General features: G+C 42.5%; 1 protein-coding gene across 4 annotated transcripts in view; it reads left to right on the forward strand.

Moving 5' to 3' along the window:
- SLC4A4 (solute carrier family 4 member 4) overlaps positions 1–22,040 on the forward strand; it is a 355,406-nt gene that overhangs the window by 67,063 nt on the left and 266,303 nt on the right. For all 4 annotated transcript variants that reach the window (XM_047719486.1, XM_047719487.1, XM_047719484.1 and 1 more), the window contains exon 3: positions 1,131–1,310. In XM_047719486.1, coding sequence (XP_047575442.1) covers positions 1,131–1,310 — 180 coding nt within the window. The remainder of the gene's footprint in view (positions 1–1,130; positions 1,311–22,040) is intronic.

The following is a 22,040-nucleotide window of genomic DNA, read 5'->3' on the forward strand; positions in this document are numbered from 1 at the left end:
AAGTGGTCATCAAGGAGTACTTCTAGAATAGAATAGGAAGTGGCAAAGGTGAGATAATCTCATCTAATTTGCGATTCAAAAAAGAAAAGAAAGTTTTCACATTACTTCTGAGATGGTGGTTCCCACATTCAGAAGTTTTGCTGTATATAAAGTGAAAGTAAAAGTTTCCCAATTAAAAAAAAAAAAGATGTGGAACTTTGAGTTCTTTTTTTCCCCCCCTGTCTTATCAGATTTTGTAAAAATAATATCACTTGTCAGTTTTGCAGCTTCTTCCATCTAGAGAACTAAAAGCATTTCACAATCTTTTTTCCTCATGCCCTTCTCTTCAAGGCAATTTTTGCTGGGCTGGGTTTATTTTTATCATTGCAACAACCAGTTTTTAGAAACTTTTGGAAACGAAAAAAGAAAAATGAGAATGGCACTGTAACTGACATTCATTTTAGCTGTTTCCTAGTGTGAACATTTGAGTATTTCTAAAATCTTCTCTCCAAGTATGTCTTATTTTTTCTCAATTTGTCCCAGTTCTAAGTCTCTATTCTGCTGATTTGGTAAAAAAAAAAAAAAAAAGGAAAAAAAAAGTTTTAACGTAAAACCTTATGCCCAGCAGAATGACTTCTTGAACTTTGAGTTAGATCTTTATTTTTTGCTGCTCCCAGACCTCCTTTCTCAGCACCCTGTTCAGTGTATCACAGACTCAGGAAGGTTATAACTGGATAGGTCTCCTGGGATCACCCGAGGTAAGCCTCTTGTTACACAAATAATGAGATTGAGGCCCAGAATGGTTAAGGGACATGCTCAAGGTCAAATAGCTTATTGATGACCCAGGTATGACCAGAATCAAGGATTCCTGATTTCTGGCTTGGTACTTTTTGGTTTCCCTACACTTTTAAAAGGAGTCTATCTGAATAGAACTGGAGTACACCCTCGCAGAATCCCGGTGCCTGCCAACAGATTGAATTATACTCTAGCGACCTGAAAATTGGGAAGAGATTTTTTTTTTTGAGTTTATTTGTCAAATATAAAATGGTAATGAATTCATAGACATTTCCTTCTGACCAGAGGAGCTTGTGAAATTTCTGTGCAGCAGAGAATGTGCTTTGAAATGACTGGTGATCTGTGTACCTTCTCAGGCCACCATACCATCTACATTGGGGTCCATGTGCCGAAGAGCTACAGGAGAAGGAGACGCCACAAGAGAAAGACAGGGCACAAAGAGAAGAAGGAAAAAGAAAGAATCTCTGAGAACTACTCTGATAAGTCAGATGTGGAAAATGCTGATGAGTCCAGCAGCAGCATCCTGAAACCTCTCAGTGAGTACTTCCTGCGCGTCTCTGTTCTTCTCTGTCTCACTCCCACATTCTTGGGAACGACACCTTTTGGGATCTTGTGATGAATGGGGAGGGGCGTAGTCATACTGAGGTGGTCTCCTCTTGAAGGGTAATGTCTGTGGGACTCTTTTCTCGTCCTAGCAGGTTGTTCTAGGAGATCTGGTAGGATTCTGAAAAGATCTGAAAAAGTTTAGGCATGTCTGTGGTTTTTACATTTTGAGTCGTGAAATAGGGCTGAGTGTTATACATGGTATTTAACTAGTAATCAATAGTACTGGAAGACTCAAAGAAATTTTTGGATTGCTTTGGCTTCGAAATAGGTTCTTTTAAGACAGTGGGTCAAGATGAGAGCTATATATACATGGGATATTGATAGGGTTATAGATGGCATCTAACCAGGCTTTGGGCCAGGTTGATGATTTGAAAAGAGAAGAGCAGACAAGCATCCTGTGAATCAGAGAAGAACGTAGAGCGATACAGTTCTTGAAATGTTGAACATTAAGTATCAGACATTGGATAGGAGTGTTATTAAGAACAGGGTAACAAGAGCTCAGAGGACAGACACCCAAGGCTTCGTTTGAGAGGGTGCGTTGTGTATTCAGGGATATGCATTTGTTGCTTTTGCTTCTTTGGATGTGGAGATTATTTGGCCATCCGGGGAGCTTTGTGGCTGAAGTGAGAACGAGTACGTGAAGAAGGGAGAAGCAATAAAAACACATGCCAGTTTTGGAAGATTCCCCAATAGGAGCTCCATAGTGACAGCTTTTCATGCTGGCAGAGCTCTGTACATGCTTCATCTTTTTGCTGCACTCACAGAAATATGGAGCCCGCAATAAAATGCGCTCTGGGTGGCACAGATAAGGGTCCCGCTCAGTCACCGCAGGTGATGAGAGCACGGATTAGAACCAACAGCTCAGGAGTGTTGAACCGTGAATTTACAAGAGTTCAATTAAAGAGGGTGTGAAGCGTAGGGATGTGAATCTGTGAATCTCGAATACTCTCACTACGGACACCGAGCAGGTGGCTTAGGAGCTAGTGAAGTCCTGTCCTGAGAGGAACCGTGCAGATGGACCACCGGATTAGAGAGCCACAGTGGGAGGAAAGCACGGAGACAGACCACAAAATTCACACTGCAAGATATTAGAACAAATGTGAGACAGGAAGGACCAAAGGGCAGGAGATAGGAATTCTGCACTCTTCATTAGACTGTTGGGGAAAAGCCTGCCTGAAAGGAATCCTTCCTATACTGACTGAAATCATGCCATCCGTTTCAAGCAAAGTCCTTGAGATGCAGATTAAAAAGGTCATAGTTAATAGTCTGCAGGAACAAAAGATTACACCCTTTTCCAAATAAATTACTACTGTTTATTTCTGTTTGCTATCCGTTTCAGCGAAGTTGTGCCAGAACCAGAGGTCTCTCCCTGGGGAGTGTGTGTGTGTGTGTGTGTCTGAGAGTGAGATCTCTTGCTCTCTCCCTCCCTTTGTCTCTAAGTCATCTCTCATTCTGCAGGGTTTGAACGAGAGTGCATTGTTACTATAAATAGTGAAAAGGTGAGAGATGCTCACCTATACACATGGGTCAAGGGCTTTTGAGATAATTATGTACAAGCAGATCAGAAAGGTGCTGGGACTAAATGTGCACCGACCGTGGGGGCCTGTTCGTGCGTAGCATGTCGGGTAAACAAGGCCGCCCGTTCTCTTTACCCTCTGAGGTCTCCTTCCCGGGGCGTACTGCGTTGTGTTGTATACTCTGTTTCTGAAGGGGTCATATGGAGAGACTGTTGTTAAGGACCAATTGTTCAGTGATCATAAGAAAATTATTTGTAAATGTGCATTTTTCAGTTAGTTATTTTCTTGCTAGTCAGTACGTTATGCTATCTTATGCCTCGACATATTTGACATGGATTATCCAATTTTTTTAAAAAGAGCATTGGTGATCTTATTTATTTATTTATTTATTTATTTAGAGCACTTCCAGGGAGGGGCAAAGAGGGAGGGAGAGAGAGAATCTCAAGCAGTCTCCATGCCCAGCACAGAGTCTAGTTCCTGGGCTCAGTCTCACGACCCTGAGATCATGACCTGAACCAAAATTAAGAGTTGGATGCTTAGCCAACGGATACACTCAGGTGGCCCCGATGGGTCATCCAATTTGATATGAAGGTCCTCTTAGAAATTTATATTTTCTTTATTGCTTATCATGGAGACCAGATGGATTGGTCGCTGGTTTGCCTGGAGCACTTCTATGTGAAAGTGAGAATTGTTGCACATTGTATAGAATTGTATAGAAAGGCATTTAACTCTAGGTTTTTGGGGAAGCTACAGGGCTCTGGCACCAACCTGACAATAAAATTCTTAAGGGAAAACTCACTGAAATATCTCCCTAGGATACCATTTGATACCATAATTTTCTCTCAAGAACAGCTCCACAGAGTTTGCTATTCTTGGTTCTAGAGTGTTTGAGTTCCTCATGTGCATACAGGCATACCGTGTCCCATAGATCAGATTCCTGCACGAGCCTGACATCACATCAGGTGATGCTTGTAACTTCTGGAAAAACCCTGTGTATAAATAGAGTAACTTGATGAGAGTCATCTCTGATTCCTTATTTCACCCTCATATACAATCCTTCAGGGACTTTTATTAGTTCTACTTAAAATATATCTGAAACTGTCCACTGCTCTTTAGTTTTGCTGCCACATTCTGGTCCAGGGAATCTCTTGCTCAGACAATTGCCACAAGCTCCACTCTTCAAGTCTTTTTCCACCCAAAGGCACGAGTGATCATCATAAAATGTAAATTGGGTTATGCCCTTCCTCTGCTGAAAATTGCCTGTTGTCCTTAGAATAAAATCTTATTGGACATCATGGCCCACAGTGTCTCACCGGTCCTGCCATGTACCCTTCTCATCTTGCTCACTTTAGTTCAGCCACACTGATTTTTCAGTTCCTTGGTGCCCAAACCCTTTCTGCCTCAGGGCCTTTGCACATGTAGCCTGTCTTCCTGGAATGGTCACCCCATTCTTGTCCTAGTTAGCTTTTCTCTTTATGTTCTAGCTTTTTTTCTTTTTTAAAGATTTTATTTATTTATGTGTGAGAGATGGAGAGAGAGATTGAGCGTGAGAGTGAGCACAAGCAGGGAAAGCAGCGGAAGGCAGAAGGAGAAGCAGACTCCCCACTGAGCAAGGAGCCCAATGCAGGACTGGATCCTAGGACCCTGGGAACGTGACCTGAGCCGAAGGCAGACCCTTAACTGACTGAGCCACCCAGGTGTCCCGTGTTCTAGCTTTCGTATGTTGTGGAGACAGACTTTTCCTATTATTCTATCAACTTATGTTCTCCAGTGTCATTCGTTTTCAGCTCTTTCTTTCCTTCATACTTTATGCTTCAACTTGCAATGTTGCGAGCATGTGCCGATGCTACATTGTTAGCTCAGTGAGTGATAGGATCAGAGTTGTCTTGTTCACTGTGTTATTTCTGGAACTTAGCACAGTGCCTGGCACATAGTACGTGCCTAATAAATGCTTATGGAGGAGTAAGTGAGTGAATGGATCACTACAGAGGAAGACACAAATGTTGCTTTTATTGGTGTATTTCACAGTAATCAAGATCCAGCTGATTTTCTTGTTTTTAGTCCTTGCACATCATCTTTATCTTTCCCTGCTCTGCCTTCTTCCCTCGCCACATAAAATCTGGCCCTAACTTTTTAATTATTCCACTTTGCAAAGTGCCTCATTATTTTAACTATTGCCACAGTGGCATTTTGGTTTGGGTAGATGACTTCCGAGCGTGTTGTGCTGCTTGTCGCCCACAGCTGATGGAAGAAATTCATCCGCAGGCCACATGGATTCATCATGCACACTTCGAAATGCTTACTATTCTGCACAGAATCCAGGCAGCCCAGCTTCAGAAGCCGTGTTAAAGAGGCACGGAATTGAATAATTAAGGGCATTTAGAAGAAGAAATAAGCCAAGTGTCTTCCCGTGTGTAGGCGCATCAGGAGGATGACATAATTAACAGGTTCATTTGGCTCATACCCGAGATGCTTCTCCTATTCTTTATGGCTCTCCTGTCAAGGCAGGGCTTCCAAAAAGTGAGTGCATACTTTGGTTCCCACACATCTGGAGCCTTGAGGAGGAACTGGATCTGTTCCTCCCAGCTTGGCGGCAGCCCCGAGTCCTTAGGCAGCCGCTCTCCCCGGTGTGGTGTCCGAACCGCCCGCCCAGCTTGGGACACAGGGAAGGAAACGCATGCGAGAAGGTGTGGTTCGCTGAGCAGCCAGGGAGGGAGGCCGGGGAAGGAGAGTGAAATGGAAGAGAGGCAGGAGGAGAGACAAGGGAATGAGGAGGTGGTGTGGAGTGGGTAGTGGAGAGGAAAGTTAGATTGTGCTCTTTCTTAAAAATAATCCTTTTTGCCTCCTCCACCGTGCGTTTTTTTTTTTTTAAAGTTAGCAGCTGCCATCCTCTGAGGGTTGCCCAGAAAGTGGGTGGGAAGGTGGTCTTTGATGAGTTGGGCCCTAGAAACACACCACAACGTCCACAAATGGTTTTGACCTCCGAGCTTCTCATTCGGTTAGTGTCCTGGGATATTGGTGGGGGAATCCCAAGCTGCTTTGTGAGTGCGGAGACTCTGAAGATGTGTAAAATGTTAGGAAACAGAGCGACAAACAGAATACCCCATTCAGCCTATCGGTCTGATGTGTGAGGGATTTCTGGACAAGCTGGAGCAGGCATCAGTGCTTGGAGGTGCTAACGGCTTCTCACACGTATGACTTGCCTGTTGTGGAATCATACTGTGAGGTATGTGCATACAGACACTCATTCAGTCTTGTGGTATTCTCTTTTTAGCCCTTTGGATATGTACCAGAACTGATGGATTTATGCTAGTGAACATTGTTCTGTGAGCCGGGAACAATGGATACCAGTTGGTGATCCAGTTATGGTAGGAAACTGAAACAGAGAAATGGGGAGCTGCTTTTGTTCAGTGCTTCCGGGTAAATGAACAGGGTACCTTTTCATAAGAGCCAAGATTATTTGGGGTTTTGTCATCTGACTTCCCCTTTTCCCAGTGCACACCCCTCTGCCCTCCCTCTACCTGACCTTATTCCTCTTAGTGCATTTCTTTTTTTTTCCTTGATTTTTAAATGTTTTCAGGCAAGACCCTGAAGCCTAAGGTCATAAAGTAAGCTTTGTTTATTCTCGATAATGCCATGTACATATGCCCCAAATGAATGCGTGTGGTAGGGGAAGAGAGGATCTTGGGAATGTGTGTGAAATGAGGTAGATGTTGTCCCTGTTAAGAAACCAAACAGAACACGAAAGAACTATACTGTCTCTGTCACCCTCTTCTCTATCTTTTTTTTTAAATCTTATATAAGTAGGAGGAAGTACTTTTCTCTAGGTCTGAAACAAAGTCTCTTTATATTAAAAAGAAATTGAAAACATAGAGTTTGCCTTTGCAGAAGGGGCACTTGTAATGTAATTTTACTGGGAAAGCAGTGGTTGGGAACACATATTCGAGCCAGACTGAGTTTGAATCCCAGCTCCTATCAGCAGTGCAACCTTGGCAAAGATACTTAGCCTCTCTGTGCTCCAGGTTTCTCATGCTCAAAAAGGAGATAATCATGGAATTTAATTCACAGTGTTCTGAGTATTAAGTGAGCAGTGCGTCTGGTTAACAGTTATGGTTAGCAGCTATGATTTTGATGACTCTGAACAAGCTCATTTTCCCCCCACCCATTGTACACAGCTAACATCAAGAGCTTCAGACTAAAACTGTGTAGAGATTAATATCTTATGAACACTAATCACTGTCCTTTACGGTCTTCTGGAGTTTTCTACTACAATTTCCCGCTGGCTCTTCCTTTGCTTTAGCTACCAGCTCGGCTCCTCACTCCCAATGGCATCTTTGAGGAAACTAACTGAAATTTTAGTCTTTAAGCTTGCTAGGGGTGTCACCTGGATGCTGACTGGTAGGAAAAAAGACCAATGAAACAAGACTTTCAGTGGGGGCAGAAGTGCTCGCTATTGTGACTGTTCGCTGACTGTGTTCTTGATTTTGGTCAGCAGTTGGAATTCCCAGTTCTGGGCCCCTGCAAGCAAGTGGGCTGTTTGCTCCTTCCTGAGAAGGATCTCTTCTGGCTCTCTGTCTTTCTCACTGAAATTAATCTGAGGAAGGGCTGTTGGGTGGGACAGGTCAGCAACTTGAAGGCAGTGTTGTACAGAAAGGAAATATGTCTGGCATACTTGTGTTTTTGGTGCTGCTGGGTTGGGTCAGCAAGTTTGTGTTTTGTGTGGTACAGATAATTGCTGTTTATTCTTCTGGGATGCTGGTGCATACAGGAGGACTGTGTCATGGAGTTTTTGCCTTCTTTAGCTAGTTAACCATGTACGTCTCTCAGGGAGCTTTGAATTTCTGAAATTCAGCTCTCCTGGAGCGCCCTCCAAATGGCTGTTCTTACACTGTGGAAGGGTGTCATTTCTTGGTGCCTCTGATTGTTCTATTATGATAGTTATTCCATTTTATCATGCCATGAGATGTTATGAATAGTGTGTTTACATGTGTCATGGGAGAGTTGATGTTACTTCTATTTTTAGTGACTCATGAGTTCAGGAGGCCCCAGAGAGTTCTATTGTGCTCCAGGTGCTGGGTCCAGGCTAAAAGGAGGTTGTGACTTGGCATGGACAACAGGGGAAACCCCAGCAGTGTGTGGAATTTAAGATGTGAAGTATACTTTGATGAAGTGAGTGGGGGTGTACATGGCTGCCTGCCACAGGCAGGACACGTCCTGTGGTTTGGGTTCAAATTTGTAAGACAGGAAGCTTGAGGGTGTGAGTATATTTGTGAGTATGTGTGTACGTGTGTGATTATTGGACTTGTGTGGAATATTGGTAGGGGTCTTTCTTTTTAACTTGAGTATGGTTTATGTATCATGTTACATTAGTTTCAGGCACACAACATAGTGATTCAGCAACTCTGTATGTGACGTGGTGCTCAGAACAAGCATGGCCACCATCTGTCGCCATGCAACACTATTACAGTATCATTGACTATCTTCCCTGGTAGGGATCTTCTTGAAAGGGTCTTCTGCTGAGGAAATTTCTCAGATTGAGGGAAATAGTTCTTAAAGGACTATATGTGTTCTTGACACCAGGGATTTATTCCAGACTTTACGAGTTCAAACTGTTGATGCAGGAGTCGTTGGGATGAGGGGCCATTGGGGACCATGGGTCTATTCTACAAATAACTTCTCTGGGATTCTTCCATGACCACAATCTGGAAGCAGGAATGTTGGGTTCTTTTAATAACTTTCCAATGCAAGGGGAGCGCTACTTGATTCCTTTTTTATCACATTTTTAGGAAGGTGTTGGGAGCCTGGAGTTCCTACTATCCTGGTTGCCTGTTCAACAAAAATATCAACTATCCTTGCTTCTTTCCAGCTCTTTTTCTTCCATAGCCAGCCATTCACTGAGTGCTGTTGGTTTTTCCGTCAGAGTCTGTCATGTCTGCCCTTTCCTTTGAATTCCTAATGCAATATCTTCTCATTTGGGTGTTCAGCCTTCAGATTCTTCTTTGAAATAGAAGGACTTTTTTCAGACAAGGCTGCCAGACATCTTTTTTTAAAAATTTATTTTACTTTTAAAAGATTTTATTTATTTATTTGACAGAGAGAGAGATCACAAGCAGGCAGAGAGGCAGGCAGAGAGAGAGAGCGGGGAAGCAGGCTCCCTGCCGAGTAGAGAGCCCAATGTGGGGCTCGATCCCAGGACCCTGAGATCATGACATGACCTGAAGGCAGAGGCTTAACCCACTGAGCCACCCAGGCACCCCAAGGCTGCCAGACATCTTAAATTCACTTCCATCTAGTCTTTTTTTTTTTTTAAATTAAGCAAGCAAGCAAACAAACAAGCAAAAACTCTTCTAATGCTCCTTACTATTTAAGGCAGGTTCCTTACTTGGGATGCTCATACATTAAGAGTAAACTGATAATATAATGGGGTTCCTCTATTCATTTTAATATTTTAAGTTGCTTAATGATAATTATAGGTTTACTCTGTTTCTTCAAGTCCTTAAAGACTACATTTATACTAACTCATAACAGCTTTCCCAGTTCTTGAGCTCCTGTGGCAAGTATCCCCTGCATTACATGTTCTGGTACTTAGACTGGTAACGCCTCCTGTACGGACCTGCCTGTTTCATTCAGGTGTGTGTCATCTCTCCAACAGCATCGTTAGAGCCTCAAGGGCAGGAGCAATATCTTACGCTTATTTTGAGTCATTTTCTGAAATAGCATATCCTTTGCATGGATGCATCAATGAAATGTCCAGAAATTACCAATTAGTTTAAAATATTCCAGCCTGCTGAGAAGATAAAAACCGAAGAGAAAAGGTTATGTGATTATTCAGTATTAACAACCACTTTAGTTAAAAAATGCTACCCCTGCAACCTAAATCTTAGTGAAGTGTGATTAAAATAGAAGTCACCAGTGTTGTGCAGTAGCGTGAGTTGAATGATGGTGAAACGGCAAGAGAGAAGGCCGGGAAGAGTGATCTCAGATAGCTCAGGTCCTGTAGTTCTACAGCTTTGTTTTGCAGTGACTAATTAGCACACAAATAAAATAGAAATTGTCTATGTTTTCAAAACAGAAACAAAAGTGCTATCCTGAGTATACTTTTTCTCATGGGAAAATATTAAAATGTGTGAAAATATGCAGGTTAACGTAACCATGCAAAATATAATTTAAGATGACATTTCTCTAAAGAACCACAGAGCATGTTGAGTTGGAATAAGTCTGTTTTTACTTTTGACTGTTCATTTCATACTCGCATTCCACTGTGGTGCGTGAGTGAGGCTGGTCTGTAAAGGAGGCTACTTTAGGATAGTGAGATTTGTTAATTACCGAGTGTGTCATCAAGGCTGTTTGTGGAATGTCTTACTTAGAGAAGCATAAGTGTTGTTTATTTATGTGTATTACAGATAAGCAGATTAATCCATGTTGCTGCAGAGATGAACTTAGATGACCTTTGTACATCCTTCTCAGAATTACGATTTAGTGATTTTGAAACAAGAACATCCCTGAAACTTTTTATTCTGTTGCTGCTTGCCAGTTAAGCAGAATTCCATTAGGTGGGGGGAAAAAAGGGAGGAGGCACTTGCTATCCTTACGTAAAGCCACTACTGGTAGAGGTGCTGTTGTGATACAGCAGTCTGTATTAAAATTATTTTTTGTCAGTTATCAGAATTTTACCACAAAGGCCATAAAAGAAAGCAATTATGTTTAATTGCTTCTGCTTCATTTATGAGGCTTTGGGAAGTGATAATTTAGGTGTAATGGAAAATGTGACTTCTGAAGGCAAATTTACAATAAACACGTGGGCCATATAGCTAGCTGGGTTTGCTTAAAACTGAAGTTGTTTTCTGTAGAAAATAGGCTGATTTCTGTTGCTAAGGCATGGGAAGAGCAATTTGTAGAACTAGAAATTCACTGCAGATTCACCCAATACCCAGAACACATGCGTGAGCTACTATAAAATCTTAAATCAATTTTTCGTCTAACTCTTACTTTGTTGCTTCTTGTGAAACTGTTGTGAACCCCAAACAAAAACCAAGGAAACAAATAAGCAAAAAATTTCAAAAAGGCTTTTGGATTATTATGTATTGATGTCCACACCCAAAACCAGTGAATATTCTCCCTTGTTACTCCAATTCTTTTTTTTTTTTTAAGATTTTTATTTTTTATTTGACATTGCGAGATCACAAGGAGGCAGAGAGGCAGGCAGAGAGAGAGGAGGAAGCAGGCTCCCGGCTGAGCAGAGAGCCCGATGTGGGGCTCGATCCCAAGACCCTGGGATCATGACCTGAGCAGAAGGCAGAGGCTTTAACCCACTGGGCCACCCAGGCGTCCCCTGTTACTCCAATTCTTAAATATAGATTTTGAGCAAAAGATACTCTAGTTAAGAAGAATTAGGGGCTCTTGGGAGGCTCAGTCAATCAGTTAAGCATTTGTCTGCAGCTCAGGGTTCTGTGCTCAGCAGAGTCTCCTCCTTCCTCTCCCTCTGCCTGCCCCTTCCCCTGCTTGTGCTTTCTCTCTCTCTCTCTCTCTCGCTCTCTCTCAAATTAATAAATCTCAAAAAGAAGAATTAAAAGTAGATAGCTGGTGTTCACTGGCCACTTCATTTAGATCAGACGCTGATCACATTTTTGAAAGTATGTGTGAGAAGTGTCGCTCAAGGAGACTTTCTTACTGCTCGCACGCTCACACCAAGCTTGGAGGGTTTACAGACTTTATTCCCCCATGAAACTGGCTGGAAATCTGTCTATGCTACATTCTCCTTAAGCCCCTTTGATTCTGTTCTCTTATGATTCTTTCTGACACTTGTAAAAACACCTAGGTGGTAAATACACTGGGATACATTTGAGGAGCTTCTTTGCGTATTTTCATATACAGGCACACGTGCCAGAGCTGCTTTTCTTGTTGGGTGGGTGGGGAGAATGTACTGTCCTCAGGAGTGGGACTGGGAACATTTTATTTTAATAGAAGGCTCATCCTAGTTTAGATGAAAAAGAAATCAATCACAGGCCGTGTATGAGAAAAACGGACCCGGAGAATGTGTTTCTTTTTAAATAACAGTTGAGTTTTAAAAACATCGTTGAGTTCTCTATTTTGATCGGTTGTGGGGCTCGGGGGCGACTACACGTGAATGACATTGAAGGTAAGAAGAGACAGAGGAGGGGCGCCTGGGTGGCTCAGTGGGTTAAGCCGCTGCCTTCGGCTCAGGTCATGATCCCAGGTCCTGGGTTCGAGCCCCACATCGGGCTCTCTGCTCAGCAGGGAGCCTGCTTCCTCCGCTCTCTCTCTGCCTGCCTCTCTGCCTACTTGTGATTTCTCTCTGTCAAATAAATAAATAAAAAAATCTTTAAAAAAAAAAAAAAGAAGAGACAGAGGAGATGACAGATATCAGAGAGAGGAAGTGGAGGAACCGTGACCATCAAGAAAGGCAGTGAGACTGAAGAAGAACAGAAAAATGCCTGGGCTGCTGGCAAAGGGTAACGTGTCACCACCCCTCAAAGTAGAGCCCCGTCACTTAGCCGGGCCAGCTCTCAGCATTCTCTCCTCAAACCACTTTCGAGTAGCCTCTCCCTGACTTATCTTTAGTTCCCTAGGGTTCATTTTTCTCACCATGCTTATGTAATGATTGCCATGATTCTCTAACGAGCTGCCTTTCATTTGTATATTTATATTACTTTTTCTGTATTGGCTTTAGAGCACTCGCTACAAGATGATCCCCTTCAGAAGGAGTTCGGGCCTTGTCTTATAGCTATACTTGTCTTTTGCTTCACATTAGTTTCTGTGTTGGCGTGTGTCTGTGTGTTTACACCACAAGACCGTTGTGTAAATGGTCATTTTAAACATTCTAAAAAAAATTATTTTAAATGTTCTCTATTCTTCTAGCAGGCCACTTAATAGAACTCTGTGATTCAATTTAGACTCCTTATAGGAGATTACCCCCAGGATTTGTTCAGCCACAAGACAAAGCTGGAGGAAGTTACTTACCTTATATAGAGGCTACCCTGAGTGTCCACACTAAATCCAAGGCTGGCCTTTTAGTAATCTGCCTGATGACAGTGGAAATTCAGAGTGAGGCAATGGGACTTTTTTGGAAGACAGCTGGGTCTAGGGGAATTTTTGTAAGCAATGAACCATTCTTTAATTGAAACCACTGGATGTGGTTAGTAGTTTATTTTAAAAACACCATATGTTAGCCCGTTCCTATATACTGTGACAATCATAGTTAATCAAAAGCTGCTTGTGACATTCCTGTTCAGTGTTCATAAAAGAGTGGCTTGCTTCCTTGAAATCCTGAACTCCATGCCAAATGCCAACACGCTCACAATTGCAGTTTGGCTTTTAGGCAATTGTGCAACTTTTTAAGTATGTGGTAGGTTTTTATTTATTTTTGTCACTTTCGCTAATGTGTCATATTCTTAAATGGAAAAATGTTTCTCAGCCTTTTGTTTGGTAAACAGTGACTTTTATTCCTTTCTCCATGGTTCCCCTGAGAGGAAATAAGGTAATGTAACTGCCTTTTGACCCTCCTTTTTGGCCAGAAAGCCACGCGAATGCATGATCTCACGGAGACATGATCTATTCGTATGAAGCGTAAGCTTGTCAGCTTGTCACCATCCTTCATGGTGCTCGGGCAGGCACCCTGGCAGCCGCCACGATGGGGTGAGGAAAGAGATGTGGCCACATCCCTGAGCCTTCAGTACGGTACAGTGTAAATCAGCACGGTTCATTTCGGTTTAATTCACTTTGATCCGATCCAAGATATATTTACGGAGTACCTCTTCTCACTCACAGTCCTGGACGATGGGCCTGCAGAGATGAAAATCTCATGAAAAAAGAAACCTGACGGTTTAGTGGAGAAAATAGGACAAATAAGAGAAATCTTAGAGAATGTTGGTAATTTCTATCAACATTCTATCAATTTCTGTCTGTCGTGGGACTATACACAAGGTGGGATAAGAGCATAAAGGATGTGCCTAAATTAGGCAGGGGGAGTGGGAGAAGGCCTCGCAGGAGAAGTAGCCCTGCATTGAGACGTGGTGCAGCGGGAGTGGGTCAGGAAGTAAGGGAGGGAGGCTGAAGAGCTGCTTAGGTTTCCCTGCCCCTTCATCCAGGTGTGACCAACACAGACGGTGAACAAGCGAAGGTGCTTCTACCAGAACATCCCTCTTCCTTGAAAAGGAAAGAATATGGTTGTTTTTTCTCTGAACTTAAATAACCATGAAAGTCCATTTTGGGTGACTCTGCTTAGCAGTCGGCCTTATATCCATTTTCCTTTTCTTCTTTATCCCCGGAATCCCCATTTTGTTCATGATAGCATTGTGGCAGCTGAAAACCTTGGTTTCCTTGTCGCCAGAGGTGGCCACATGACTAGTCCTGACCAGTGAGATGTAAGCTTAGGTTGTACTTGGTGATGCTTGGGTGAAAGGTATCATTTTCTGATGGAAAGAGATGGGTGGCTGACACATGTTTTAATGGGTATTGGTGAATTAATAGCTTAGTTCCATTATTTACTTCATAAATAATAAGAAAATTGTCATATGATTTTTATTTCCAGAAAGGAAGCCCTGGCATCTCTTAACTTCCTCATTATCACTGGTGAGCCTGAGTAACTCCTTACATTTTCTAGTTAGGTCTGTTTACATTTATTTTTCCTTTCTCTCTTCTTATCAGGGAGGATTACGAGAAGTAATAAGAATGAATCTGTGCTTAAGTAGCTTGAATTTCATTGACAAAATGTTGTTGGTTAATAATAACAATTAATATTTATTGAACATGAGTTGTGGTCTAGGTCCTTTGCAGGTACCTAAAAAATATCACCTTTGTTTTCCTCATCAAAGTCCTTTGAGGTTAATATCCTCTCTTTGGGAGTTGAGCACACTGAAGCTTGCAAATGTGAGCGACTCACCTGGCATTACATGGTTGGCGAGTGACATTACTGGGACACTGGTGTCTCTCTGACTCCAAGCAAAGGCTCTTAATCATTGCAGTACAGTGATTACAAAAAAGGTTGATTGGGCTTTTTCACAGCTTCATGATAGAGTGAATGGGATTGGTTGGAAAGACACTGTACACATCCACATTCGATTTGTATTGTCAATATCGATTCTTACTAATCAAATATGCATGCAAATAAATGTTAACTTGCACATGTGGCATTATAAAATCTAACTTTGGGGTTTGACCAAGTTAGGGAGGTCAGGGAATGACTGAAGTGTCTGAAAAAGTCATACTTGGGTTGAGATCTGAAGGATGAGAAAGAAAAGTGTGGTGAACGCTGAAGAGGAGAAAACTATAGTGGGTAAAAAGAAGAGCATAAAACAAGGCTCTGTTCCCCAAGGAAGCGTGATGAGCCCAAGTACTTTTCATTAAGACATGCCATCAACACTGCCTGGATGTGGGGAGGCCTCACTGAGAAAAATTCCGTCTAAAAAATGATCTCATGTTTTTTGGACTAGTATTTGAGAAAATGAAAGTTATCAACTTCAGGTTAATAATTAGGTGCATAGAATGCCAAAGGCATGGAGTAAGTTAAAGTATTGTTTTTTTTTTTTAATATTTATTTAGTTATTTTTATTTTTTAAATTATGTTCAATTAGCCAACATATATATACTATATCATTAATTTTGATGTAGTATTCCACGATTCACTAGTTGCATATATAAAGCATCAATTTTTTAAATTTTATTTTTTTAAATTATTATTATTCTTTTTTATTAACATATAATGTATTATTTGTCCCAGGGGTACAGGTCTGTGATTCATGAGTCTTACACAATTCACAGCACTCACTATAGCACATACGCTCCCCAATGTCCATCACCCAGTCGCCCCATCACTCAGACCCCCCTCCCCTCCAGCAGCCCTCAGTTTGTTTCCTGGGATTAAGAGTCTCTTATGGTTTGTCTCCCCCTCTGACTTCATCTTGTTTCATCTTTCCCTCTCTTCCCCTATGATCCTCTGCCTTGTTTCTTAAATTCCACACATCAGTGAGATCATATGATCGTTGCCTTCTTCTGATTGACCTACTTCACTTAGCGTGATACCCTCTAGTTCCACCCATGTTGTTGAAATCATCAATTTTTAACCCGAGTTTAAACTCCGCATTTGCTGCTTTCCAATTTCACATTTTCTTCCCAATGCTGTTCTGCCTTCTGAATCACCTCTAACTTCTACTTACGTGTCATTCCCTTCTTTTCTGCAAGTACTGCTTCCTACTCTATCAGTATGTTGAATAGAGCATTTGCTTTTCGAGCCACAAGTGACTCCCGGCAACAGCTTTGGCATTGGCAGGAGAGGAGCATTCGTACCTGCTCTAGTGGCTACGTGACTGTGTGTTTTGGCGTCGTATCCTACTGGCAGTCAAGATCATCCCCTGAGGATTCGAGCTCTGCAGTTCAGGGCGCAGAAGGGTGGAGGGCAAACCATTCTGGGGGAATGTTTCAGGAGCATCGACTTTAAATCATACACATGCCTTTTTCCTCTGTGACTCACATGATGTAAGGAAGAGAAGGGGGATTGAGTGACAGGGTCAAGAGGGTAGGAAAACCTCAGCCCTGCTTCTGCTTACTCACCGATTCCCTTCTAGGTGACTTTACACAGATCACCGGTGTGCGTGGAGCGCTGTCTTGCCCTGAGGGCTCAGACCGTGGTTTTGGTTTGTGAGCATATTCTGACAGAGCCCGGGCAAGAAGAGAAAGGTCCGATGCAAAAGGAGATTTTGTTTGCCCGGAGGAACTTTGAAACCTTTATGTACTGAGGACCACAGTGTATTTTTGTTCACTGTGTGAAGTCTGATCAGGAAATGTGTATTTTCCCTAAAAAGAATTCAGGAAAGGTCCCAGGAAGGCCTTATAACTGTAGCAAAATAGATATATATATATATTTTTTAAACAGATATTTTTATGTCCCTTTTCATGTTCTCACACTTTGGCTTTTCTTTCTTTGTCTCATGTTGCATTTTTTCCCATCAGAGTTATTTTGGATAGCATTGGAAGTTTTCCCTGGGCCCCCTGTACTCAGTTCAAAGGGCATTCAGAGAGTTGACTATACATTGTGAGACATTTTATTTTTGTGTAGTCTAATGGAACCTCTAGAGGTTTTTATACACTGAATCCACTTGTGCCATTACCCTTGATGCAATTAGAACCAGCATTATTCCCATTTTAGAAATGCAGATTAGAGGCTCCCACAGACTGACAACCTGCCTGAGGTCACACCTCGTGGCCGGGAGGAGTCAGGCTTGGCATGGGGTCCTCGGACTCCTGCTCTGGCTCTCTCTGGACTGCGTCATCGAGCCGCAATACCGGAGTGGCTGGGCTGCCAAGGAGCACTTGCTCGGGTGCAATCCAGTCCTGGAGGCTCCCACTCTCCGTTTCTTGGTGTGTTCAGAATTAGAAAATTATAGCTATGAATAGTTGTTTTCCACTTGATTGGTCTGAAGTCAACTGAATCCTAGAGAAAAATCCTTTGCAAGTGGGTTGCCTTGGAAATGGATGAGCCTCGCAGTAGAATAGCTTTTACTGTATTTGAAATTCCAGCAGTGGAGGTGACAGTTGTGTCTTTCGGAGGGGCGTGGGCGGACTCTGAGCGGGCTTTTCCCGTTGCCATCAGCCGACCATCGTTGCTCTCCTTCGCAAGTCACTCATTTTCACAGAGGCCTTTTAAGAATCTTTTGTTGTTGTCCGTCCTCCCTCCCTCCTTCCCTTCCTTTTGTTCAGAACATGTAGAAGTAACTTCTTTTTGGCATATCGCACCGCTTGCCCTTGCTGAGCGAGTAGCTGGTGTTAGGAGATGCGTGCTAACTTGAGTGGGAGCCTGTCACATTTGTAGAGTACTATAGATTGAATAAAGGCTGTCACCTCCAGGATTGTGTTTGATCCCCATAACAACCTTGTGAGAAATCTAATGTCCATTTTACTTTTCCCTTCTTGTACAGATAAGGAAAAGCAAGATGTACAAAAGAAATATTATGCGGTGGTTACTACCACAGGCTTGGAGTCCTGTTTGGGTCCAACCTCTTTTTTTTTTTTTTTTAAAGACTTTATTTATTTATTTGACACAGAGAGAAAGATCACAAGTAGGCAGAGAGAGAGGGGGGAAGCAGGCTCCCTGCTGAGCAGAGAGCCCAATGCGGGGCTTGATCCCAGGACTCTGAGATCATAACCTGAGCTGAAGGCAGAGGCTTAACCCACTGAGCCACCCAGGCACCAGCCTCTTTTTGGTGGTGGGCAAGTCCCTTGACTCTTCTCAGTCTTAGTTCTTAAAATCTATAGAGTAAGGTGAGAAAGGCACCTGTACTCACTGGGCTGTGAGGGTTAAATGAGTCCCAAGGCCTGCACAGGATACTGGCAAATTGCAAGGCTCCGTGTGTAGCAGTTATGATCAAGTGACTTGAGCACATTCCCACATTATCAACGAGCAGGTTCGAGATTTGAACCTGTGACTTTCCCCTCTCCCTCCTCCCTTATCATCTTCCCAGCATGCCATTGTGGAGCAGTTTCCTTCCTCTGTCCTCCAGGGGCAGGCGGCTGCTGCCCTAAGTTATCAGTGAGGGGGATGGGGTTTTGGAATAAAAGACTTCAAGATGCTGATGGAACATTTGAACTCCTAGAATAAGTTGGTGAATTATTCTAAAAATGGAGTAACACCTACCCTCCCTATTATTAAGAACTGCTTGGCTCTAGCCCAAATTTAGCTTTTTAAAAAATCCCCCTCTCTGAATTACATTAATAGTATATGATTCCTTCTGGGTATACCAGTTGATGTGACACATCAGCTGTCACTGGGAGGAGATTAAGGAGAGATGTTGGAGTCCCACATTATAAGCCCTCTTGCGACCCACAGCCTGCTCCTTTGATGGGTCTGGTAAGAATGAGAGTGCAGCTTACAGGCTCATGAGAAGCAGGCCAGGGTCTCATTTGTGCAGTGCTCTACGCAGATCAGCTTAGATCAGTGGCCAAAGAGCAAATTGACTTGAGATGTTGACTGAGCTGGAATTGTTCCTTGAAACGTTTACATTCATTTGCATCGTGCCCCTTCTTTTTCTGGTGAGTCCTGCTGGAGCTTTCTAGTGAGCTTAGCTAGTGATCATGGTGGCTATTTCTGTCCCTTCCACTACACATCTCCCCTGTTTGCCTGCAGGGGTCCTCAGTCCTGCACCGTAGTGTGTGTGTGTGTGTGTGTGTCCTGCAGACATTCACCCCTTCTCTGATGATAAAAATAATAATACCTGACCTTATATAGCATTTGACAGGCCACAAAACACATTTGTATACATAGCTGATTCTGAAAGCTCTTGACAGATTATTTTCCTACTTGACCTGAGAAACTCTAGATCTGAAAGGTTAAATGAATTGCCCAGAAAGAGGGGGTAGATGTAAGAGATAAGACCTGAAGGCCTCAAGTCTGGTACTCTTTTCCTAATACTTAAGTCAGTATTTTCCCCTTGACTGAATTGATTAGTTGGTTAGTTAATAGCTTCTCACACTCTTCAAAAGATTTAGGTCTCTTATAATAATGAAGTAATAATGAACCTGGGAGAACATATAGTATGCAGAACCACTAGCACCAGTGTTGTTACTAGAATTGAATTGAATTTGTCTCTGAGCTTCCTGGCAGCCAAGATTAAAAAAAAAAAAAGAGAGAGAGAGAGAGAGACATAATCAGTTACATATTTCTTATCAGAAAAAGAAAAACATGCTTAAAGGAAAGTAAAGATTTTATGAGGATTGTTTCACTTGAGCCTTTCGATAAGGAGCAATAAGAATAATTGAAGATAATGCCCTCGACCACATTTTATAGGTGTGCAGTGACATAAAAGCGCACTGCAAGGAGGCTGACGTACGTTTGTGGAGTTCCTATTATGTGTCAGGCACCATCCTAGGAACTTTTTATGGTGTGCCTTGTTTTATTCAACTCTCATAAACATTTAATTATTACGACTACCTTTTAAAGATATCAGTATACCCATTTAATGATAAGGAAATTCAGCCTTGAAGAATTGATACAACTTCCTCAAGGTCACACAGCCGGTAAGAAATAAACCTGTATTGAGGCGTAGACCTTGTCTGATTCTGGAGCCCGTGCTCTTCTCACTTGATCACACTGTTACAATGCTTTAAAGAAATAAGTTAGCCGAAACCAAGTTTACCATCTTCTAGAGGTTCTGTGTTGTCCAGGGACATGTTTTTAGGGGACCCGGATTAAAGGATCATCTGTAAGCATTGCTTCTCTTACCCAGGCTTTAGTAGAAGGTGGGTGGTAGAAAAGCTTCTGTTCTGTTGCTGTTTGACACTGTTTGCCTAAACTGGGGATAATGGTTATTTGTTATTGTTGAATGCTGTACACTTTATATATGTTACTTTTTTTTTTTAAAGATTTTATTTATTTATTTGACAGAGAGAGATCACAAGTAGACGGAGAGGCAGGCAGAGAGAGAGAGAGAGGGAAGCAGGCTTCTTGCTGAGCAGAGAGCCCGATGTGGGACTCGATCCCAGGACCCTGAGATCATGACCTGAGCCGAAGGCAGCGGCTTAACCCACTGAGCCACCCAGGCGCCCGTTACTTTTTTTTTTTTAAAGATTTTATTTATTTGTCAGAGAGAGAGAGAGAGAACACAAACAGGGAGAGCTGTAGGCAGAGGGAGAAGCAGGCAAAGAAGCAGGCTTCCTTGCTGAGCAGAGAGCCCGATGCAGGACTCAATCCCAGCACCCCGGGATCATGACCTGAGCCAAAGGCAGACGCTTAACCAACTGAGCCACCCAGGTGTCCCTGTACATTACTTCTTTAGTCTAACCAGGAGTCCAGTGAGGAAGGTGCCATTATTATTCCCATTTTGCAGTTGGAGAAAGCGGGGTTCACTGAGGTTAAATGACTCACAAAGGGTCACAGCTGCGCAGCGGCCGGGTTCACATATAGATCTCTCCAGCGGCAGTGAGCATGCACTTGACCATTGTGCTGGTGGGTCTCTTGTTAAGTAAGTGGTAAAGTCATTAATCTCCTGAGAAAACTGAGATCCTAGTCTAGATTCTAGTCTGGAGGGAAGATCATCTCAGCTCAGCGCTGAGCTAGACTGCAGGGACGCTGCCGGCAATCCAGATTTTCCTGGAAAGGCAGATGTGTCTCCTTCAGCCTATGTTCAGGCCTTAGTGTGTAGACTTTCACATCATGGATCATGAATGATATGACTTTGACATGCAGAATTTTCAAAGAAGATGTTCCTGATGATTTTCACCACCTAAAAATGTTTTAGTGGATTTTATTTTATGGGGTCCCTGAGGGAGAATTAAATATTGGGGTGTCAAAAATTAATATGGGTAAGTTTAACTTTGGAGAATGCGGCCAAATGTAATTGTTTAGTGTAGAACCATTAATACGGAGTTGTTTTAACAGTTCTTAAATACCATAATTGATTATATAGGTAAAGTCACTTTCATTTTGTGATTATTCCAATAGTAATAGCCACCACTTCTACCATAACTATAGTTAGAATAGTTAGCATTCACTGGATATTTTTCTGAGTGCTTGATAAGTAGTAACTCATTTAATCTTCATAACAAGCCTGTGAGGGAGGTGTAATTATTAACTCCATTTTATGGATGAAGAAATGTAGAGAGTTGAGTAAGTCACCCAAGGCAGACAGCTGATAAATGCTTTGCTCACTGCACCATTCTGCTCTCCGTATGCTGGATCAAATAAAGAAAATTATACCCCTCTTCTCTATTGTAGGTTGCAATGCAACCAGTTCAAATGCAAGTTATTTTAAATCCTTGAAAATAAAAATTAATATTGGGGCAGAGATGCAAGGAAACAGTGTAGGATTGCTAGCTCACTTCAGAGGAAATGAATGTGCCCAGCCTCATTCTTACAGTAGGGAAAGAACCAAACGATTGGGAGTCTCCACTGGGCTCATGGAGTGTGGTTCGTAGTTGGCTTCCCAGGCTACCAAGTCAAAAGCTGGTTAAAAGTCCAGAAAAGTCAGTGTTATGACAATCTTCTCAACAGGTTTCCTCACAAGGTAATGCACATTGTTTCAAGGACTGATAGGAGCAAACTTTTGCCTAAAGTTCACCTGCTCCTTAAGCTGAGTTTTGGACTGAGAATTCTAGGTGTGTATATTGATAAAGAAAAAATTGGCATAACATAAC

This window comes from Lutra lutra, chromosome 2 (assembly GCF_902655055.1).
Source record: "Lutra lutra chromosome 2, mLutLut1.2, whole genome shotgun sequence".
In the NCBI taxonomy this organism is placed as follows: Eukaryota; Metazoa; Chordata; class Mammalia; order Carnivora; family Mustelidae; genus Lutra; species Lutra lutra.